This window comes from Tachypleus tridentatus, chromosome 13, assembly GCF_004210375.1.
Source record: "Tachypleus tridentatus isolate NWPU-2018 chromosome 13, ASM421037v1, whole genome shotgun sequence".
Classification (NCBI taxonomy): domain Eukaryota; kingdom Metazoa; phylum Arthropoda; class Merostomata; order Xiphosura; family Limulidae; genus Tachypleus; species Tachypleus tridentatus.
This window is the reverse complement of record NC_134837.1, coordinates 201211315-201236706: the sequence shown is the minus strand read 5'-3', so window position 1 is coordinate 201236706 and position 25392 is coordinate 201211315. Positions and strand designations below refer to the sequence as shown.

The following is a 25392-nucleotide window of genomic DNA, read 5'->3' as shown; positions in this document are numbered from 1 at the left end:
GGACTTTGGGGAGACAAAGATAAAAATAACGCAGGATACGCTACTTAAAGTTTTATATTATTTCCGTATTAAAATATATTAGACTTATCTATTATATACATTGTGAGTGCCATAAAACACCTGTGGGGATATTATTGTTGAAAAAATCGTTTTTCTTTTCACTATGTGTGAAGGAGGTTTTACCGAGAACTAAAATACAGGTGATTTTGCTGTTTTTTCACCCTACTTTTTCCACCGACATCCTTACTGTCTTACTCTAACATTATTTCTCATGAGGAGGAAATTTCAGGTGTAACTTTTATAACTGTTTGTTTCTTTGTTTTCCATTTCGTGCAAAGTCACACTAGGACTGTCTGCAATAGCCGTCTCCCTAAATTAGCAGTCATACACAAGAAAAAAGGCATCTAGTCAAAACCACCCACCGCCAACTCTGTGACTACTTTTCACGACCTAATACTGGAATGACTATCAATTTATAACGCCCCCTCGGCTGAAAGAGTGAACATGTTAGGGATAGCGGGGGTAAGTCAAGCACAGTAACTACCAGAACCACAATATTTTGTTACTGAAACGATTAACATATTGAAATATTTAATTTATTACACACCGCTAGTGCAGCGGTGAGTCAACGGATATACAACCCTAAAGTTAGGGCTTCGATTTCCCTCGGTGGGCTCAGCAGATAGCCTGAGGTGGCTTTCTATAAGAAAAAAACACACACACACTTACTTTATTATTCTAGCTACACATTACAGTAGTCATGTCATTGTTGTAGCTCTACATTACAGTACTCATGGTATTATTCTAGCTGCACATTACAGTACTTATGCTATTATTTTGCTACACATTACAGTTATCTTATTATTGGTATTACTTCTACATACACTGTACTTATGTAATTATTCTAGCTACACACCGCATTACTTATGTTATTATTTTCGCTACACATTACAGTACCTATGGTATTATTCTAGTTACACATTACAGTAGTTATCTTATTGTTGTAGCTATACATTACAGTACTTATGGTATTATTCTACTTATACATTACTGTACTTATGGTATTTTTCAACTTACACATCACATAAGTATTTATGGAATTATTGAAGATACACATTACAGCACTTATGTTATTATTCAGTACTTATGTTATTATTGTAGCTGTACATAACAGTACTCATGGTATTCTTCTAGTTGTACGTTAGAGTAGTTATTATTCTAGCTACCCATTACAGTAGTTACACATTACACAGTACTTATTATTTTGACTAAATATTACAGTACTTGTGTTATTATTTTAGCTACACTTTACAGCATTTATGGTATTATTCTACCCACATATTACAGTATTTATGTTATTATTGTAGCTACACATTGCAGTATTTATGTTATTATTCTAAGTACACATTACAGTTCTTGTGGTATTATTCTAGCTACACATTACTGGACTACTTTTATTATTCTAGCTACACATTACAGTACTTGTGGTATTATTTGAAGTCCCTCGTTGTTTAGGTACAACTTTCTTCTGAAGATTCTGGAAATCTTACACAGTGGATTACAATGAGTTGGGACAGAAAATGGAAACAAATAAACAGATACTGTTATCGCAATAGTGTTTGGCTTTTTTTTACTTTCTGGCGTCTTGTATAGTACATTACATACTGACTGCACAAAATAAGGCGTAAAGCAAAAATAATGAAATATTGCATATTGTTAAGTGACGCCAAGCTCCAAGAACAATATTCTAAAGTCTTTAGTTTACATAAGTTCAAGATAATTCCAATTAAATATATTCAACAAAGATAAATCTCCAACTCATACTAATTTGTACAAGACATTTTATCACCCTTTGAAGTAAGTCTAACTCCACCCCAGGGAGCCAGACGCATAAACAGGACCAAGCTGGCAGAAACTTCTAAGAAATAGTTGTTATAATAAGTAATCTTTACTTAACCAAGAAGCTTAGTGAAAGTTTACGACGTAGGTATATCCGGTTTACCCAGAATACCACATAGAACACCTGCATAAGAACCTGATGATTTATTTATAAAGGTTTAATCCCTGCATGTTTGGTAGAGTGAAATATGATAATATATCATAACACTCTGTCTGGAGATGATTTGATTTTCGTTTAAAGGAACACAATCTACGTATATGGGAACTTACAGTGGATATACTGTTTTTTATTGTAGTTTCATGTCTGAAATAGCTCTATATTATTGTTTCAACTGATTTTTTATCTGCACTTAGTATATCTGTGTTGTTTTTTTACCTTTCTGTAGTGAGGACCCAATGAACTTCGTCTGTAGTTCTTCTTTAAGGCAGATTCTATAGGTGTATTAAAAGTAACTACTGCAATAAACGACATTTTTTGGCACAGTTTGTTTGTTTTTGAATTTTGCGCAAAACTACAAGAGGGATATCTCCGATAGCCGTCCCTAATTTAGTAGTGTAAGACTAGAGGGAAGGCAATTAGTCATCACCACACACCGCCAACTCTTGGGCTTCTCTTTTACCAACGAATAGTGGGATTGACAGTGGCATTATAATGCGTCCACGGTGAAAAGGGGAGCATGTTTGGTGCGAGAGGGATTCGAACCCGCGATCCTCAGATGACGACTCCAGCGCCTTAATGACTTGGCCATACCCTTTTGACAAAATAATAAGTAAAATTATTTTATATAATTTACAGCCAATTATATTCGGTAAACGTGTTAGTACCATCATGGCAGATTTGTTAATGTAATAAAAAAATTAAAAATCACTAAAGCCCCTTAACATTTGAAAATTCTGTTTCGTATTTTTATCTAAATGGTTCCGTATGGCCAAATAGTTAGTGAAGCTAGATTCGTAATCTAAGGGTCGCGGGTTCGAATCCCCGTCACATCAAACATACTCGCTTTCTAATCCATTGGAGCATTTTACTGTAACGATAAATCCTACTATTCATCAGTAAAAGAGTAGCCCAAGAGTTGGCGGTGGTTGGTGATGACTAGCTGCCTTTCCTCTAGTATTGCTCCCCGCCAGTACAGCGGATTTACAATACTAAAATCAGGGATTTGATTCCTCCCGGTGGACTCAACAGATAGTCCGCTGTGGCTTTGCTATAAGAAAACACACGTACACACACCGTCTAGTATTAAATTACTAAATTAGGGACTGCTGGCGCAGATAGCCCTTGTAGATTTTCGCGAAATTCAAAAGCAAACAAACTTATCTAAGCTTAAAAGTATTGTGTCAATGTATCAGAATATAACTTTTTTACTTCTGTCTGCACTATCCCTGGTAACAAAATTATTTTATTTTTCAAATTAATGTTTTGTTATCTACTACCCTCTTCGTATTCCAAACGTTTTCAACACAATTATATTCCCAACCTTTTCTTTACTAGCGAACTCAACTGGGAATCTGGTGGTTCATGTTCGTTTCTAGTTACCGAAGAACACGCGCCGCTCTTTGAGGAAGTAGACGCATCATAGCAATGATGGGACCCGACATGACCAGGTGGTTAAGGCATTCGACTCGTAATCCGAGGGTCGCGGGTTCGAATCCCCGTCAAACTAAACATGCTCGCCCTTTCAGCCGTGGGGCGTTATAATGTGACGGTCAATCCCACTATTCGTTGGTAAAAGAGTAGCCCCAAGAGTTGGCGGTGGATGGTGATGGCTAGCTGCCTTCCCTCTAGTCTTAAAGTGCAAAATTAGGGACTGCTTGCGCAGATAGCTCTCATGTAGCTTTACATGAAATTCAAACCAAGAAAAGAGAATGATGGTCAACTATCATTCATTGGTCAAACAAATGTAACTAGAGATTAGGGGTAGATGTTAACTACCTATTTTGCCTTAGCCTATACGTTCAAAATTTGTAGTTTGTGCGAAAATAATTCTAAAACATAAAAATTTTGCTGACGCCCCCTTATAGACAATTTTGGAAATAAATTCCCATTTGCCTTTGAAGAATATAATTATTAGTAGTGTATGAAAGCTTCGCATAATCAAATATTAAAAATGTATTTATTTTGCGCTTATGTTTCGGAATATTAGAAGTTATTTATTGGTGATGCATATTTTCATTTTCAAAATCAGTGTTAAAAACCATCTTATCTCAGATAATCATTCATCCCATATGGTAACCTGAGTCATATTTAGTCAGCAGACAAAAACTTAATGGTATATTGATTCACGTAGTTGTGGTTTTCTGTGCTTAATATTTTTTTCCTGAAAAAAAAGAGAGAAAAAAAACTGTTTTAAGAAGGGGGCTTTCATATGTTTGAACAGCGCTGTATAACGATGAATTACTTATATGCTATATGTTCTGGAGTGGAGTTTCGTCTCATGTTTACTTGGTGAATAATTGTCTACCAATATACTTTTTGACGATTACACAAGGGGTCGTTTATTGTTTCAAAAGCCTGGTCAGTCAGTGCACGGTCGCATTAAACAAAACTTTGAAATGAAACAAAGGTAAGACTATTCAGTAGAGGATTACCAAACAAAGTGGCCCGAGGCATCACGCGTCCCACACTCGAGAAAACTTGTTGGGCCACAAGCGAAAACAAACGTTCTCGTGCAGTCACGCCGCGAGGACATCTCGTTCCACCTTCCGCCATGACGGCGCTGCGCTACGTGTACTTCGACTCACTCTGATTGGCTACCGTTTGTAGTCTCGTTTTCGCGTGAAATCTGATTTGCCCGAAAGTTGAGTACTTCAGAGGAATGAAGTCTCTTAATGTCGGCAAGGCCTCAGTCAAAGTGAGTAGAGAAATTGCCTAGTTTGACTAGGAATTTACTCCTTTATACAGGAGTTGGTTAATACTTTGAAGAATGCCGCACGTCGGTAGTGGCGGCGGTGATGATTTAGCTTCATCGGATGAGATCAAAGTGTTTAAAGATGAGGGCGAGGAAGAAAACCGTTCATCAGAAAACCTGACGGACCTGAAGTCCAGCTTGGTTACAGAAGGCGAAGAGGTAGGAGACAGCACTGTGTGTGTGTCACGAGGAGGTATCACGCGGAGTGCCGTTTTTTGTTATATTATTTCTTTCTAGTTGTGTTTTGTATCCTAGCCTGTGTAATGTATCTCATTGGATACTGTGTTCCATCCTTCCCAGGACAAATCAAATCAACTTCCCGGACAGAGTTTCTCGACGTCCAAAAGCGCTCACTCTTCCCGAGCGGACACCGGCTCAACATCGGGTAAGTTGAATGGACTTTGTTCGTTCTTATCTCGTTGTGCTTCCGTCGAGATACTGGTTAAGTAAGAGTGAAATACGACCACGTATACATCTAACGAATGGCTGTGTTATACTGCTATTGAAATTTACACTCGTAGAGAAAGTTCAATGTACAAAAACACCTTTTACAAGTAACCTTACCAGCTAGTTAACCTCGTAAATTTCGAGGAATTTCTACTCAAATATTGTTGTCAAGACAAACTCGTGTATGACGGTGTCTTGTCGAATACATTTAATATTTAGGTTAGGCAGAGGGAAGGAAGGAAGGTTATTTGGGGCGTAGCCTGCATAGGCTGTTCATCGTTTATCTGCGTCTGGAGTCGAGGGTGAAAAAAAACAAAAAAACTCTGACCGAAATAACGTTCATATGATGGTATAAGCTCTTAAAATAGATTCATGGACACAAATTTCGTATAATTCCAGCTGGAGTTTATTAGCAGCAGGAACTTTTCATTATGGTTACGTTTGTTGTAAGTTTTGTTTGAAACTGCAGAAAGTATAGTTGTTCATGCTGGCTGTCTTCTAATCACTCGAATGACTTTTAGTTATTCTAAATATCTCGCCTAATACACGAGTTTAAAATGTTACATGATGAACAGTAAATATCGGAAAATTGTTTCACGCTGAATAATAGTAGGGTGTTATTTTCTAAGCGAAATGTAACATATTTTTTATCGCGTTCGAATTCTTTCTAGCATTAGGGTCGTGCCTAAAGTTCCTTCTACTTCAAATCTGAAATATAGCTTCAAGTTGCCCCCTCCCTCTCACATGGGGCGGAATGTTTCCCAACCCCCTACGGTCCAATACCAGTACACTGTGCACGGCCTTGGATCGGGGCCAAAACCTCCAACGGCTGTCAGCGTAAGTTCCAACGGTCTTCAAAGCCACATTCCCGTAAAGTGGGGGTGGTCACAGAACAAGTGTGCTTTTTGTTCATTCCAATACAATGACGATAGTCGGTTAGAAGATATATTGTTGAAAGAGCTATTTGTTAAAGCGATAAAATGAGACTAGAAGATACTGTTGAAAGAGACATTTATTATCACCATTTATTTGTGGAAATAATGTTATAATTTTTGTTTTTACACCTTGCATTCCCCCACCAAAGATATAATTTCGAAGTTGAATAATATTTTAAGAAATTTTCCTTTCTTCAATACGTACTTACCTTACTTGATCTAAGGTTTACAAAATTCACGTTTTGTTGACGTTAATTGCGGCTGTTATCTGTGTTTTGTATACGTTTTGTACCCATATATAAGACATCTATCTATATTGTTCTATTCCTCTTTTTCCCAACAGTTACACACGTCACACTTAACTAGCCCGTTCTGAGTGTGTTATTGATTTAGTAGAAACCGAATGCCTGTTGGTTTACAGATGATCAAACTTATTATTTTGATAACCAGGGTGTAGCTTTCATGTAGTAAACGTATCGAGAACTAATGTGTATTGTGTGGTATAAATAAGATTAAACTGGCTAATAATGTCTAGGGAAGTGAGTTTAAGTTGATTGAACTACTTTGTAGTTAAATATAATGGCTGTTAATATGAATTTTATAAGTTTTCAGTATCTGCAAATTCAAATTCGATGTTAATAAAACGCCTAACATTGTATAATAAACACTATTGTGTGTTTAGTTTTTAAGTGGACACAAACACACAACAAATATCCCACGTTTTCGTTACGCCCAGACTTGTTAATTTCTTAGTCTACTGTACTGTGCTCCGTGTTATACGTAATTATTCACTGTATTGCCCACACCTATTGTCTTTATTCTTCGACAAATTGTAAATGCTGCCATGATAGAAATTCTCGAGCATAAATGTTTTTAACTCCTAAGCTAAACGAAGAGCGTTCGGGGGTGTTATTATAGGGTTGGAAACATCTGGAATAGCCCCTGGCGCCGTCGATAGACTGTGGTAACACTTCCGGGACAAGGCTAACTGTCGTCAAATGATGGTAAGAGAAAGGTTTCCCAGAATTTCACAAACTTAACAAACTTCTGATGAGTATGTAAATAAGTGTAATATAAGTTATTCTTCGAGCTTTACAAGCTGAGAAGTAAAACTTGTGAGTTACTGAACTGTCAGTTCTCTAAGAAACACTTGTTCGAACTGTGGGTTTGTTTTTAAAACAGTTCTGTTCCCGGGTTTCTCAAGCAGATACACACCTGTATTGTGCGTATTAACTCAGATATACGCACCACTTGGGTATTACGTGTGGTAGTTAATATTTTGCTCGTTCGATGATTCGGTATATATATATTTGCTCTTTAGTTTTTGTATCAGTTTTATATAAACTGTAATCGTTTCTCGACTAGAACCATCTGTAGGGCTCACAGCGCTAGAACGGTTTTGTGGATGGATCCTTTACCTGTGTGATGATTTCTAAAGTAACTCGGGAAAGACAAGCCAACATGTTTCAGTTAGCATAACGCTGTCTGAATCGGTATGATAGATAAGAACAGGAGCTCTGAATGCCATCACAACAAGTTTACAATACCAGACAAAAATATAAAATTCGTGAATTTGTTTCACATTGTGATGATCAACTAACTGTAAAATGGGATTTTTATAAAACGGTTGGTGTGAAATGTAATGTTCTGTAAATTTTGTGGAAAACGTTTGTTTCACAGCAGTTTCTGATAACAATATTTATTTATTTCGGGTCGTTTCAAACAGTGCGAAACCATTGTTAGATTCAGTCTTGATTTCTAACTGCATGTTCTTGGAAAGCCTAACACATTTCTGCTGTACAATAGAGTGCAATCAATAAGTTAAACATTTTCCACTTACAGGACGGTCAGATATGTTGGAGGGGTGGCTGAAAGTAAATGTACGCTGTTTAATGGGTTGCGAAATAGGTGTGCTGTGTGTATTTGTCACTTTGCGATACTTAAACATTTGTTTTATAACTGTTAATGTTTTAGTAATAAAAATGAAATATTAATTCGGTCATGCATATTTTGAATTAAGTTTCAATATGTATTTTTTAAATAACGGTCAGTAAATTCTTTATTTAAATGGATTTCTTTTTTAGTGTTTATTTAATACTCGCTTTTATTTTTTCTCCAGCTAAAGTATTCGATCCTATTCCACACGCTGCACCAATAGGATATGTTGTGTCACCGTATCCTCACCCTAATGGTACTTTGGGACCACCGGCAATGGTAGGTGTCTGTCCTAAGATAACTGTGATACGTTGCTTTCAGAATAATAAATATTTGTGTGTGTGTTGGCATCAATATTATAGTAACAACAATAACCTGCGATAAGTTTAAATAGAAATACGGCAGTGATGTCTAATGTATTGTTTTCTTTTTTTCATGTATCTGTCTACGTCGCGCAAGTGTCTAAAGATTTGCCACTGCCTTGATGCTGGGTCAATTTTTATATCCTAAAGCACTGTTATCAGTGACAACAATACATTTTGTTACATTTTAAAATTATTTCGTCGTTTTAGCACTGTTATTAGTGGCAACAGTACATTTTGTTACATTTTAAAATGATTTCGTCGTTTCAGCACTGTTATTAGTGGCAACAGTACATTTTAAAATGATTTCGTCGTTTCAGCACTGTTATTAGTGGCAACAGTACATTTTGTTACATTTTAAAATGATTTCGTCGTTTTAGCACTGTTAACAGTGGTGAAAATGCATTGTATGATTTTAAAAAAGTTCTATCGTTTTTATAATTATTTTTAGTGGTAACAAGTAGGTAATTTTTGAAGATGTGTATAAAGATGGTTTGGTTCAGTTCATTTGTAAGGCACCAGAATATTCCTAGAGAATGTTAATTGATTGACATATTCTTCCTTGTATGGTCTGGGATGTCTTGAAGTGTCATTAAACTTGGCCAGACTTAAAATATCTGTGGGTTAGCAAGGATAGTGCACTAGGCTCAAGTGGGTGGCCGACCCCAGCCCTCGTGTAATGGGGTGAGTATTTTGCCCAGATGTCCAGCCTTCAGAGTTAAGAATGTCGTGTTTATCGGTAGGTGATTTTGTCACCCGTTGTGTAGCTTGACGACTTGGGGAGTCAACCGGGTTCTGTCCTCCTCGCGTAAGTTGACCCCATGTGGCCTAGTTGGAGTTTATGCCCGCGGGGCTACGGCTTTGACGAATTGCTAGGCACTCTGGGAATGGGCCATCAAAGCACGATACTGTCCAGAATGAAGGCGAATGTTAATCTCTGATTGCACTGTGTGGGGCGAGGCTTAGTGAGATAAAAATAAAAGGCGTCCAAACCAGTTCCCCTCCTTTTCTCCACACTCTGGTAAACTAGACAATGGTCCCTTTTGTACTGAAAGACGTAGCTGAGATTAGTTATTGCAGCGTTCTGTTCAAGTGAGACCGTTGGCGACACGTGGGGTGGATTCCAAGAACTCTCACTACAGCCATAGTTTGTTCATCCAGACCCTGTGACTAATTAACTCCAATCTTTTGCTGAACTAGGGAAAAACTATTAACACCTTTTTATTTGTTGCTAACGAGGAAGCTTTTCGTTTGAAAAGAAAACTTTAGCCATATTTGAGCACATTGGTTTATAAACTCCGATTTTGTGTACATTCTGCTAAAGGATTAGGCTTAATACGAACGTGCTGTGATTTCTTCACCAAGGTTGTCTGAATAATGTTAACTGATTACTAAGCCTCGCTAAGTCTTTTATCCTCTAACAAAGTATTTTCACCCTAAGACGTTGCTACACACCCATCTAGTGCATACCTTTACAAACAATAACAATAGTGACAATTATCACGTCAAAGAATAGTTACGTATTTCATCCAGGCAAATCGAACTAGCATTATGGTTACAAACTTTACCTAAACAGAGTTAGCTTTTAAATTTGTAACCAGTTCATGAGTTGGTTAGTTCTCATGCATAAACAGTGGTTTAGATACATCTAAAACCGTTAAGTCGTTTAGTTTACCCCAATTTCCTTCTTCCAAATCGACTCTATAGTCGTGTATGTGTTTTGGGTATCGTGCTGTTATCGACAAGATATTTTATGATTTCTTAACAGAGTTGAGTTCAGGTTTTGATCTAAGTATGTCTTCTTTTACCATAAGCTAATATTAATTAAATACGTAACTAATGTTAAACTTCGTTGTCTTTTTCCTGACTGCAAACCACTTTAAACTCTTCCCTCTTCTGAAAATAATTTTGTTCATATTTTAAGTTATAAATTCTAAGTTCCATTTTGATTCGGAATTGAGGCAGAGCGAACGGCTGTGTTTACTATAATTCATTTTGTGAGTTCTTGTACAAGTATTTCGTCTCTTACCTAGTAGTTAAGAGATATCTACCGACCTTTCTTGTTGCTATAAATTCTGTTCACTGGAACATTATTTCTCTTTTCAGTCTTAGGAGATGTTTACTCTCCCACTAGCACAAATAACCATTCAATAGCTTCGCAAAATTCAACAAAGAAAAGAACAACCTAGAAAGGTATTAAATCGTTACATTTTCATCTGCTAGATCCTCGTGCTTAACAATGTTCTTCGGCCATAATTCCAATAATATTTCGAGTTTCGACCACGGCTCCGCATGGCCAGGTGGTAAAAGCACTCGACACATATCCGAGGGTCACGGGTTCGAATCCCTGTCACATCAAACATGCTCTCCCTTTCAGCCGTGGGGGCTTTATAATGTAACGGCCAAACCCACTGTTCGTTGGTAAAAGAGTAGCCCAAGGGTTAGCGGTGGGTGGTGATGACTAGCTGCCTTCCCTTTAGTCTTACACTGCTAAATTAGGGACGGCTAGCGCAGATAGCCCTCTTTGTATTTTTGCACGAAATTCAAAACAAACAAGTTTTGGCCACTTTTGGAAACTTTAGTTTATGCCAAAGTTGTGTATTAAGGCAACAATACAAAATGAATACTTAAGATATAACGTTTAATTATTACAATTAAACAAGTATTCAACAATTAATGAGAAATTTTAATTAAAATAATTGAAGAAAATGGAGTCAGTACTTACAAAGCAAATACATACGTCAGTCTCATTCTCTAAGATTAACACTGAATAACCAACGATATACTTGTTAACGTTCACGTATTCACTGTTGTACTTATCCAATATCAAAACGTATTGATGCTATAACATTACTGTCATTTTTAAACAAATATACATTCGCCCTCTCTGTAGACTTCCACCCTCGAAGAAGGCCCAATTGTCTAAAGTGCTGGAACTTCTTTAATGCGATTTTTATAGTATTTTAATTCCTACTATCCAAAAGGCTTCTACCATCATTGTTTTAATTTGGAACTTGAATCAGGTTCAGCCATCTTGTTTTAAAGATTCTTGTATGTGCAACCAATTAGTTGTGTGTGTTTGAGTTATAACGGTTGTAATTCCATTTGTATATGATATGTTTTTGTTATTGTTTATCCGGGTGAAATACCAGCTGTATTTTTAAGTGTTTATCCAGCTTGTGTTATAAAAACCGATATGTCCTGCGAATTCTGTTATGATAAATGTGTTATACCTGTTTCTGTCAATGTTGGTATGTTCTCTGTGTATCGCTTAATTGAAGTATTCTATCTTATCAGTCTTCGTTCGGTTATAATAAAAAATACACACGGAGGTGAACATGGAGATTCAACTTGTGGTAAAGGTTTCTCTAAGAATGTTTCATGTTTTAAACTAGAAGTTAAAAAAGGCAGCTCCAAAACATCAGTACAAGTGTATATTGCGAAGTTTACAGAAATCTACTCTATAAAATATATTCCTGTACTTTACATAAGTTTTCTAGTCGTTTGGAAATTTTGTGCCATACTTGAAAGAAATGTTACTATACACTCTTAGCATTAGTATAGACTACTTTTGTTGGTAAAGCGAATTTGGACTGGGCTGTTTAAATCAAACATTTCCGTATTTTTGAATGAGTGGTTAGGGCTCTCGACCCACAGTTGGCGGGTCGCGGGTTCGAATCGCTGTTCCAACAAATATGCTTTCCCTTTCAGTCATGGGGGCGTTACAATCTGATGGTCAATCCCCCTTTTTTTGGGATAAAAGAGTGGCTCAAGAGTTGACGGCAAGTTGTGACGGCTAGTGCAGATATTCTTCGTGCAGCTTTGCGCGAACTTCCAACAAAACCAAATCGGGCTTTATAATCAGTTATTAACACATATCTATGACGTCATACATAAGTAACTGTACTCTCGCACCTATACATTTCAAACCGTGTCAGTGTACAGAAAGCACCACTTGAAACTACGAAATGACATGTGAATGCTATATAAATACGTGAACCCCGACAAATGGTTTTTAACCACGTTTTTTAGTTAATACGATGCTGTAAGGATTTTTTAATGTACTTTCTCCAGAATATTTTGTTGGAGTAACTGATAAATAAAACAGCGCTTCCACAAACAAGCCTAACATAAGTTTTATACTGGGTATTTCACATAGGAAATGCTATTTTTAACATTTTAATTAGAGGTACAGTTCGACTAGTTGCTTTCAACACGTTTCTTGTTGTTGTTACAACTTGTAGGGTAAATTAAAAACAACAACAAATTCATCAAGTATTCAAATTAGTTTGTATTTCACGTTCTGGTACAAATTTGGAAGAACGTGACTGTTCTGGTTCCGGGCGGGGAAAATATTATGAGTATGAACCCCCGCCTTGGCTTTTAAGAATTCCCACAAGACTACATCGTTGAAGGATGGATATTAGAAATATGTAGACTAGTGGATGTTCCCTGCCTCGCACGCTCCCGTGGCCTTGACGACAGTCTCTATCTTGTGAATGGTCGGTCGAGAGAGGGCGGAATGGCTGGTTCCAACTTATATCGGTATACAAGTGGAGGGAAGAGGTAAAGTCCAGGATAAATATAAAGGGTAGAGGTAAAGTCCAGGATAAATATAGAAGGAAGAGGTAAAGTCCCGGATAAATATAACTTATTTTTTATCATATGTTCGATGTCAGTTGAACAGATTATATCGTTCTATCGTGATGCACTGAAATAAAGACCTGATGGGAAATCTTTTTTACGATATAATCTACTTTGGTCAACACTACAGAACCATGGTTGTCAGAAGACGTTATCGATACTTTAGTTCCCTTTACACTACAGAACCATGGTTGTCAGAAGACGTTATCGATACTTTAGTTCCCTTTACACTACAGAACCATGGTTGTCAGAAGACGTTATCGATACTTTAGTTCCCTTTACACTACAGACCATGGTTGTCAGAAGACGTTATCGATACTTTAGTTCACTTTACACTACAGAACCATGGTTGTCAGAAGACGTTCGCGATACTTTATTTAACTTTACACTACAGTACCATGGTTGTCAGAAGACGTTGTCGGTACCTTGGTCAACTTTACATTACACAACCATGGTTGTTGTTAGAACACGTTGTTGGTACTTTAGTCAACTTTACACTACAGAATCATTATTGTTAGAACAAGTCATACATAAATTCTGTATCTTCGGTATGAATATCACAGAATACTGTTATAGCGTTTGTATGATTTTTCCATACAACCTTATTGATATTAGGAACCGGTCTTAGTGGCAAATAATAGTTGATATAATAGTTACTTTTTATAATTGAGCATTCGATTCTTAACATTTTGAATGTTAAACTTGTGCTTACGGATAAGTTTAGTTCTTTATTAATAGTTCGTGCACCGGCTGTGTACTCCAGCACTGTATGAGTTTCAGATATAATAGAATTATGTTGAAACTTTCGTTTTTTGTAGGTGTCGCTGTGTTTCTTGTGAGAATCTTTATTACTATGATGATTTGGAGAAGTGTACACATACTAGGTAGTTAACAATGTAGCTGATGGTGTGGAGGTACATGGTGAGGTTGTACTCAGATTTTCATTACAAGTCCAATGTAGAAATTCAGTAATAGCAACGTTTAAAACATCTGTTATTTAGATGCGTTCTTTGTTTTTGATATTTGAAGCCGGAAACACCACGTGTTTATCTTTGTGCCTTATCCTTAAATAACTGCCCTCAGCTGGTGGGGGGTTTAAAATACACCTTACGTCATATTGTGTAATTTTGTGACTTTGCTTCACACAACTTGGACTGTTTCACTCATTTTGTATATAAAATAGAGGTAAACGTGACGATAATTAATGAGATTAATTGCTATACCAACTGTATTTATCTTTGTTGTTGTTGTTTTGACTCCCATGTTTATCCCAACAAGATTATGCACCCGTAAGCTCCTCAGCTAATTTTAGAAAAAAGTAGGGTTAACAAAGAAGTTGTGTTTTATGCTATTTGACAGTTTGTGCAACTGTACGTCGAGAAAATGCCCAATTGACGACGTTTTATAATTTTTATATTCAGGTGTTTTATTTTGGCTAGGTTGACATTTCTATTTGTTTCGAACACCGATATAAGGAATCAGGTCTTTGTCACATTAGGTCGTTAGTGCAGAAAAAATTAAGTCTCCGGTTTTAAAGTAATTCATAGCCACGTCTGAATTAAAAACATGGTTCTTTACCACAATATCATAACGCTGTAAACGTTGGTAACTATCCTAGCAGTTAACACTTTTGGTTCTCATGTGTACCTTTTTCTCTTCATTCACACCCTGGTGGCATTAAATTCATATCCGATTTGGTTTGGTAGTTCTATCTACTCCCTGAAGGTGGGTTTTATTGCTACAATTTCTGTGCTGTATTTGTATATTATTAGTTGAAGTAGACATCGTTACATTGTATTTATTTTTTGCCCTTGTGATATGCAAAATAGTCCAGTTTTGAATAAGAAAACCTATTTCGTTGTGGACTCGTGATATTGAACGTTGGATTTCGGAGCTAGCGAACAGGGTTCAAATCCGTACGTTGCCATAAAATATTTCACGCACTTTAAGCCGGGGATGCGTTGTAAAGGTGATATTCATTTCCTTAACGAAGGCGGTAGGAATTTGTCCTTCTGTTCAGTAGTTCAAAATTAGGGACGACGATAGATAGCCTTTGCTACCATATGTACATATACTTTACTATATGTGACGACAGTTTTATTTTTTAGACTTACTTATTTAATTTAAAAAAAGTCAAATTCTGACAAAGGAAATTATAGGAATAGAGTGGCGGTATTGCAGTTCAATCATTTAAGAACTGAGAGAAAATTGTAAAGAAAATAAATACTGGATTATGGAATTTCCGCGAAATGTTAAGAGAGAAAAGATTGCCTGTACAGGTTAAAGTTAAGTAATACTTCGAAAAAAGACTGACTGTGTTTTATAGTCGTCGTAGAAGTCTGGGTTAGTTTTTATTATTTTCCTTGACTACCATATAATTACGACGATGTGTAGATAAGTTAACTCTCTAGTCGAATGTTTATCTAGGGAATGACGTAATCCCCTAAACCATAGAACATCTGGTGGAAGTAGCAGTTGATTTAAAAAAAAAACGTTAGACTTTACTACTCACTAAAACAAACAAAAACTCCTCTACCACGAATCTGGAACGTTAAGCCTTCTAAAGGTAGGACTTGAACTTTTCAACGTCTGGATTATTTTCATCTCTTATTGTCACAAGTCAACGTTTGTATTCCTACTGATGAGGCTTAGGAGAAACCTAACTAATTAGTTTGTAGCCAGATACCGTGGTCCTTAATTAGAGGCGCGTACGGGCGGAGGCAAACCACGGACCCCATAAGACTATCGGTAAGGTCGGTAAGGGCTCTTATTTTGGTGAGTGTAATACTGTTTAATTTTGTCCGTATATCTACATGTACGTGTGATTTCATTTATAAATATGTTCAGTTGTAATAATCAAAAAACAGAAACTAACTACAAAACGCGTTCAGTATCGGGACAAGAACTATGGTTATATAAAGGTAAATAATGTGTGTGGCTTATATGCCTTTCCCCATCCACGCCCGGACCTCAGCTAAATTTAGTTGATAAAAGCCTAATCTTCAGGAAACGGTTGATGAAAAACTGTTTTGTTTTTCTTTTTTAAATATCTAAATCGCATTATTATAGTCATGAAAATGTTAGCGTGCGTTATATTAGGTTTCACGTGATCTCTGCAACACCTGTTTCGTATATGAAACTCTACACGAGCAATAAATACCTGTTTCAAAGGTACTATATAGTGAATGCCCTTCTGGTTCACTAATTACGTTATTATTTCATCTATGACACATTCAACAATACAAATTTAGGGGTAAAGTTTCATGTTGAACTCAAATGAACAAAAATATATACTGTGTGTGTGTTGTAGCGAAACTCGTCGTGAATAGGACGTTTCTTTTGTTTATTGATCTGTCAGCGCACGTACTTCTGTAGTCAGTTCCTACATTTTTGTGTGTTTTAAAATCCCCACTCAACAAAACGTATGGTTTTAACATTTTAATTTTAAATTACAGGTTTAAGAAAATTGGTTACATTAGTATAGTGTGTCTTGTGGCACAGAGTGAAATTACGACTTGATATATTATTTCAGAGCAGCTAAATTTTTTAATTATTTAGGTTGGATAAAATTGGAGTAAATAGGCCTATACTCATATAACGAACGTCAATAACAACGTTCGTTTTGCTATACTACTGTTCCGTGAAGTAGCGTGATTTGGTTTCCGACCCAAACAAATCGGTCTCGACCACCAATCTGTAATCCCATTAATTTTCCGTTGTTCTAGATAGAGTGGTGTCACTTTTTCTTCTTAACAAACACACACACCCACAAACAAAAAAAACAAGCGAATCTCACTTGTTGCTGTTGGGTAAGTCCACCATAAGGTCAAGTCTAGGTAAAGTTTACACGAGTCCTAGGGTTGTCATAAAATTGAACTTGACGTGGAAGGACAAGGTTCTGTGATATAAGTCGGATTGTCACGAGTTGTCATTTTCATATACATATAAATGTTACTGTGTTAACCTTACAAATTGTAAAATTCAGGAAGAAAATATTATCTGTGATTTAATAGTTGAGAGTAGAAAGAAACTAAAACAAACGTTGCAGGAGAAATCGTTTTAAGGTTTTTGGTTTTTTCACCTGGATACATATTGAAATGTAAGTTATATAAATCATGCTACAGCACATCCCACCATGGGTTCGCTCAGATTTGTTTTTGTAGCCTTAAAAGAAATGAAGTGAAACATTCGTGTGACCCCTATTATTAAAAGAACACTTTCATAGCACCCGCGTTAAGACTTGTTGATATAGTGAGTTAAAAAAACGCCAAGTTATGCTCGTTCTTCATAATCCCTTGGATCAGGTGTAGCTCGGTGATTAGTGTACCTGGACTGTGAATCCAAGGCTACATGAGTATATCAAATCGCATTCCTCACTTTATGGAGCCCTGATTGCGTTATAAGAGTTATAGTAAAATCCCACTTTTCGGCTAGACAAGAGTTAGTTGTGGGTGCAGTTGGCCAACTGACCTTTTTCTATTCCCCGTCGCACCGACAGCTAAATTAGGGATGGCTAGGGCAGATAGCTCTCGTGTAGCTTTCCGTGAAGTTAGTTCAAAACAAATCAATTTGAATTCTAGTCTTTCTGTTCAAAACTAGGCGCGGCTATGCGCTGGTAAACCTTGCGTAGATTTGCGCGAAAAGGTAAAGCCAGTAACTATAACAACAATATACATACACATTTGAGGGCTCTGAAACATTTGATAAAATGGTTAAACAAGAAGCGTGTAAATAACGAATAAGATATATCCTTGTAATTTCGTTTGTGTCTATAATTAGTTGTATATAATATAGCAATAAATATAATATTATTGAGATTTTAATGGCGGGCCAACTGAAGAATGGTAAAAGATTTTTGAAATGATGTTCAAAATTAAAGTGATTAAAATAATTGCGATTTTGTTTACAATCGTTTATCTATTGCTATGATTCCAGATAGTTTGTGACTATGACTATAGAGGGCTGTGTTATCATCATTATTGTTATATCAAACTTGAATCTTGACAGTTTGATAACTAAAACAAATCAAACTGATCCTATGTATATTTATTGTGTACGTTCACATATTTAAATGTTAGTGGCCAGTAATTGGTCATTTTAATACCGAACATTTTCCAGAATAACGCCCAATTTTTATAGCGGTTTCATTTTGTTTTGATCTACGTCTGATAAAAGCCTCGCCTAACACATACAACGTATTTTAAGAGACGTTCAAACTGCTAACTGTTTTTCTAACGTCATTATGCCCTGGGTAGGGAGGAGACATAAGTCGTTATCTCTAATACTTCCATCCTCTGTCCGACTGTCCACTTAGCCTCCAGCAACTGACAATTAAAACGCCGTTTATTCAGGGCGTGAACCCTTGGCTGGTGCCATCGGGTGTGTACGTACGAACCTCGACTCTCGGGTGTCGGGTATTCTCGTATCTGTTCTTTTTTGACATAGTGTTCTGTAATTAGTGTAGTTAATTGTTTAATTTACTTATAATATCTTTATAATTCCACATGAGATTCATTGATTTGATATTTTTATTCACAACTCTGTTGCCCATTGGAATGTTAACATCATATTGGAAACTTCTCTGTTTATTACAGAAAATATAAGTCTAGAGACTGATATAAACGATCGTTCTGTCTGGGTGGTGATTGGACTAAACTGAGGCTGTCTTGATAACCTGTAGAAGGAGAAAATAAAGCCAGTATTTTTTAATCATTTCTATTCCATATCGTAACTTTAATGGTTTTCTTCAACGTTTGTAAGACGTAGATCCATGTAGTTTTATTTGGTGAGGTTATCAGTGTTCTCTGCAAGGTTAGATGTCAGACTATCAATCAACCTTGTTGGTATGTCAACTATAGATAGAACCCTCCTCTCTCTGAACTAGTGTAGACGTGTGTTGGTAAATAGTAATATCAAAGTTAGGAACGGATTAATGTAACATTTGATCCGTTTTTCTTTGTGTGCATGTGCCTAAGTATTTCGGTTATTATTTTCCACAAGTTGAAATAATTAATAGCTCAAGTAACATAGGAGCTACATGCTTTAAGTACATTTGGTTTTCCTTCGTATGTCCATCCGGTCAGCTTGAAAAACCCTTTTATTCCTGTATCGGATTTGTAAAACCTAAAACATCTGAATGGAATGGTTTTTGGACAGTACTAATTCTGTGAAATCCGGTCATCGTACGAAAGAGAGAATATTCTGTAACTATTAATTATTGGTTTGCAGCTAGAAGTTTACTTGTTCTGTAGCTGTTGTAGCGTCCTTCACAGGATATAATTAAACTAAAACGATTCTAGCGTCGATTTGAAGGATTTCAAGACATATAAGTCAATCCCCCAAGTTTTGTCTATTGTTAGATCCATTTGAGCGAATAAATAACATTTGTTACTTATCATAATTTATCTCAACGAGTCTCCGATTTATTATGTTATGCACGTTGCTTATTACGATCTTAAATAGCTTGAAATTTAGAAGTTAATTGAATGTCGATATGTATCGTATTTATGATATTTATCAACAAGGTTGATACAGTTCTTAACACAAATATATTTTAATGTATAAACAACAATACAATTTATAGTTACGGTTATTACAAATAATGGCTTACATAGAAAAGTTGTACAAACTTACAAAGAATACTGAGTCTTCTATCTGGTCTGGAACTGAATATTTTAATAACGGTTCACGACGAACAAATTAATTCTTATGTTGGTATAGCTACAGTTCACTTAACGCGTGACCTATCTCTCGCTGTTCACAAGTGGGTTTTTGACAAAGATACGTAATGTCCTCGTAGAAATATTAATGACTGAAGTTTAATTCAGTGAAGTTAAACTGTTTGTAATGATCGAAATTTATAAACGTTCCTGGTTAAGTATATGCAATTTCCCGATTAATAAACGCTAATTACAATTATAGCTTCCTAGGTTTATAGTATACCAAATGTAGCAAACCAACAATATAAAACTGCTCTTCGCGTTGCGTTGGTTATCTTTAATTAACTTTAAGGCGAGGCTCTCGAAAATTGAGTTGGCAACATTACAAGCAATCACTAGTATTTTACAAACACACGTTGTACATTGTTGACTCTTTCGCTTGAGATTTTACAAATTTAGAGAACAGGCGGGACTTTCACAATACATATTTAACGATATAAGTTATAAGAATTTCTAAATATATACTAAACTGTTAAATATATTAAGTCCGCTACACATTACCAATACAAAATTGCTGAATACATTTATAACATTTTAGGCACACAAAAACTAAGATGAAAGAAAGCATAAGAAAGGAAAGGCGTTTCACAAGAATTCCCGAAAATTCAAAACCTAATGTATTACAAGTCATTATTATTTTAAAAACACAAAATAGATATTATGTAGAAAGTTTGTACCAGATTTTATGCAGTTAGGATAAGTATTTTAAATATAAAACTAAAAAAACAGGGGTGTCACAATGTCAATCTTGCGGTACTGATATTAACTAAAGCCCTTGCGATAGTATGGTGCATCAGTCAGTGTTCGAAAGTAGCTTAAATTATTGAAATATATTTAAGAATCTAATAACAAGGAATATAAATTGTCCCTATTTTATCTTAATCCTCCAGTTACAAGTACTTTTCTCCCACATTTCCCTATAACCCTTTTCCATATCCTCCCATTAGTTTGATATTACCCTGAACAGGTTTGTTAATAAAGAATGATGCTATCAAAACTACTGACTGCTGATGGTTGTCAAGGGAATTATACACAAGGTCACGACCAAAAGCAAGAAGTTTCGTGGTAGATGCCTGTAAAATAGTTATTTTGTGAGAGATATCTATACAAATATGTGACAGTAATTGTGTTGGGGATAAATGACTGTTTCCCAGCTAAATATTAACATTGACGTTATGGGCTATTCATAACCACGACGTAACTTTATACTCGAGAACTTTGATTCATTACCTGGGCTGTGTATAATCAGGTTTTATCGAAAAAAAATAGAACCAGTTTAAAATCTGAGTCAGTTCTTCTAACAGTATACCTAATTTAACCAGTTCATATAACAGTATACCTAATTTAACCAGTTCTTATAACAGTACACCTAATTTAACCAGTTCTAACAGTATGCGTGAACACGCACTTTACCAAGTTAACATGGAGGTGAAATTCACTGTTACAAACTGTCTGGTAGTAAAACCGTTTATTATTGATTATAAAGGTTTCTTATGTATTATTAGTTCTATCTGTAAGCAGTGACATCTTATTGAAATCTTTTTAATGCTTGTTTTAAAAGCACAGTAGACAGTTAACACTTGAAAATCAATATATATATATAAATTGACAACCTTCGTGGTTAACTTGTATATATACGATATATACTGATGTTTCATTAGTCTGATAACATAGTGAACATAGATGTCAAAACATCGTCTTACCACCAATGTTTTTGGCATATTATCGATTCAATAACTTACAGTCGTTAATATATTACGAGTTTTATTGTATCAGTTATATATGACTGCTTTCCTTAAAAAATAGAAGAAATTGTGGACAAGGGATTCAGTAGAAGATAAGTTTGACCGAGTCCAACGTTTTCTCAACAAGTGTGCTTTCATTATATTACGTATTCTAAAGGCGGCTGGTATGGGTATTGAAATATTTAATTAAAATACAGAACAATCTTTCAACCTTCTTATGCCATCTTCAGGTTAACCTTTATCGTCATCGTGAATTATATTTACGGTGTCACCAGCTCTGGTATGATTCGTTTACACAATATTTGTGGAACCGCATATTTCATGTAGTTTCGTTAAATTGATTTGTGTACTCTAGTATTAACTGGTATTGGAACATCTGGAGGTGTCTTTCTTTTCATTAAACCAGGAGTAACGCCTAACTAAAATAAAGTACTTGTTTCTTACTTGGTCTAAACAATACATTAACTATCCGAAGGCAAGTATGCCTGGCCTCCGTGAGTGAAGGTTAATCAGTCCACCCAACGTCTATATGGAACGACTGTCACCCTTCACATCCTATCAACAAGCAACCAAGTTAGACTCTCCGCCCTTTCCGGTGGAAGCGAAGACAGTTGATGTCTATTTGTCGCACGCTCGTGTATTGCTACGTGTAATACTAGTTTGATTAAGGAATGCTTGATTTAACTTGAAACACCACGCTAGTCTAGGCTTAATTTGTTTAGATAATTATGTTAATAAAGCATATTTCGAGGTTGGTTACCAGTCGTATTAACTGAGCTAGTTATCTTAGTGAGATAAACACCTTAATATTCTATGGTTGTAATTTTACAAACAGCTAAAGACATTAGAGACTTTACGAGTGTGATGAATGAAGAAAGTTACTCGCTGGCCACTGGAAATGTCAAATAGCACGTGTTAAATTGAGAGACTCCCAGTTTAATAATTCGAGAAAATTGTACCTTGGGAAAAATTATCATTCTTTGTCTCACGGGAACTTTATATAGTTGTTAGGCCTACACATTAGCGTTTGAGGAATAAAGTTCTAATTTATGGGTTCCATTCACCAGTGATACATAAGCTCATCAAATGACGTTGATTTGAAAGTACCTTTCAATTGAAAATTTATTTCTCCTGACTCTAGAAGGGCAGGTCTCTGCGTCTTCGCAATCACATCGTTTTCTGTTACGATACTAACAGAGGAAATCTCTGTGGAAACGTTTCATCATGAATAATGACACTGTTGATAACAGAGTAATGACGCCAGAGGGCGTGGGGCTCTGAACACTTCTAGGTGGAGTATCTAAAATCAGATTGAATGAACTCAGATTGAAAAGATCGGTATAATTATGGTGAGCTAATGTCGGAACACGCCAGAGAATTCAGACTGTTAAATAAATTTGATTATGCCAAACGTTGCTAAGTGATAAGTCGTTCATACAATGAACGTCACTTCTCACGACAGGAATGCCATCCGACCGGTTACTAACTCCGGCATTCCAATTTGTTATATCTTGATAAATCTACATAGTTTCAAGAAATGACTAAACCACCTCGTTAGGACAGAAACGTAACGTAAAATAGGAGTAAACCCGAATCTTACTGACCATTTCCTCGAAACACTTGCGTTTAGGTGTGTTTCAAAACAACTCCAGCATACTGATCAAAAGTCATCCTTTTTTTTTTTTTTGACAGGACTTTATTCAAGTGTTAATTTGTTTAAATCTTGTTGAAATTTCTCTACATCCTACTTTATACCAACGGGGCTGATAAATTAATGTGCGTGTCGTAGTTAAAATATTTTAAACGTTATGTCACGATAAATGTCAATCTTAACAAAACCTGGATATTAGTTGTACAAGGAAAAATGGTGTATCTTAAGCATCCATTTCTACACGTAATTCTGTTTTTATTCGCTAAACTGGAATACCTTAAACTGATATACGTGGATACCAGCTGCTCCCCAGCCAGTGGCACAAAGATATGTCTGAGGACTTAACGCTAAAAACCGGGTTTCATTACCGTGGTGAGCACACTAGTTACAGTCACCACCTTAGTTTGTACCAGTGTTGTTTGACTTGTCAACACCTTAGTTTGTATGGTCTGTTCCAGATATTGGTGAAGCCACACATTTGCCCTCATCTGACTGTACTGAATGTTGTTCTGATATCCTAATATATCGACTGCTGAAAACATTTCAACCGAAAACTGAAGAAGGTAATAAGCTCTAGTGTTGCAGTTACTGAGCGATAGGCACTGTGATAAAACTCTAATGTATATTCCGCATGAAAGATTAAAGACAACTAATTAATAATTAATTATCTCGACTTAATTAATTAGGTTAATAAATCAGTCTTCCCCCATTTACCTTCACCTCTCGGCGCTGCCTCTAGTTGGGTGCTTTGCCCTGCTCTAACATTAAACGTTTTTCTTTTTCGTAGACGCAAGTTCTACTGCTTCTAAATTATAAATAACTTATAGTGCTTTAAATCTGTAACGAATAAGTAAACTTGTTTGTTTTCCGTAACTGAGATTTTTATTTTCAGTCGTATGAGCTTGAAGACGTCGGACAGAGTTGCTCATCATACTTGTCTTACCAACACGAACTGAAAACACTGGCCTTTTGAGTTCGTGTACAAGTATAATATATAAACGACTGAGTGAATTTTCTGTCTGGTTATCTCTATACATCTAGGATCGAGTAGTCTAATCAGTTACCTGTTAAAGGGAGCGAAGATTTCTTACAAAATCAGCATGGAAATGAGTAGTTCTGATTTCGTGGAATCTTCCTAGGCCTATCGGTAAATTTGAAAGTTTTTAACGCTAAAAACCGGTTTTCGATACCCGTTTTGGGCGTAGCATTGTGTAGTTTTCTATTTAAAATAAACAAGCAGTCCCTGCTATTTTGAAGATCATATTAGAATAATCTATATACTGTGTATGCTGAGCTATTATAATTTTGCAGTTTATATAAAACTGCAAAAGCGCTACCAACCTACCGAAGTCAAAAATATAAATAGAATTATACGATATGTCGAACCTGTTCGTGGTTTGAATATTTATTTATTACGTTCAAGATCAGAACCATACTTAGTTATTTATACAACTCTAACATTAACACTCTTGTTACTTGGAAATGGAGTCAGCTTCGAGCAACGTTTTGATTTGTAACACCAGGAAGATATTAGACATGGTCTGTTTCGTAGCAGGGCGTTTGATGAACTTTCAAATATATCTATCAACATTAATTTTGGTTTGATGCGTTTTTCGAATTACTGGTACGTTCTCTAAGTCCATAGGAATTACTAGAGACAGTCGCATTAAATGAAATAACATATTTCACCTGTGGTTTAGTAACATTAAATCGGATGTTCTATACTGTTCTCTGTGCCACCACATATGGTATTTTTTTTTTTAATAACAAGCGGCTACTAGTTTTTGCCTCGCGTACCAAGGTACCTTTAACCTCAGTACTCTGGTTTAGATTGCTTAAAGTTTCCTGGATTGTCTGTTGTGTATTTGATAATGTCCCAGTTGGTCTACTTCCATTGGCAATAGATTAACTGCAAATATAGCTGAACAAATACAGTCATCAGGTTGTCAACTATATAGAGTAAGGTTTAGATACACAAACCACTTTGACAAAGTTTTAGAAACAAAATATTTTTGTATTTATACTGTTTACACTACGATGTAATAGACTTTATATCCATGTTTTTATATAAACATTCACATTTATACTAACAATACATCACATAAAAACAGTTAGGTATCAATAAAGTATAATAGTTCTTTAA

At 35.9% G+C, this 25392-nt stretch overlaps 1 protein-coding gene across 3 annotated transcripts in view; it reads left to right on the top strand.

Moving 5' to 3' along the window:
- The first annotated feature begins 4402 nt into the window (after window positions 1–4402).
- LOC143240847 (protein pangolin, isoforms A/H/I/S-like) overlaps window positions 4403–25392 on the top strand; it is an 81152-nt gene continuing 60162 nt past the window's right edge. The window contains exons 1-3 of one of the 3 annotated variants that reach the window (XM_076484014.1): window positions 4403–4970; window positions 5112–5196; window positions 8313–8407. In XM_076484014.1, the coding sequence (XP_076340129.1) occupies window positions 4827–4970; window positions 5112–5196; window positions 8313–8407 (324 nt within the window). In that variant the 5' untranslated portion in view covers window positions 4403–4826. Of the gene's footprint in view, window positions 4971–5111; window positions 5197–6127; window positions 7198–8312; window positions 8408–25392 lie in introns of those variants that run through there. The other 2 variants (XM_076484013.1, XM_076484018.1) reach the window with 2 other exon arrangements.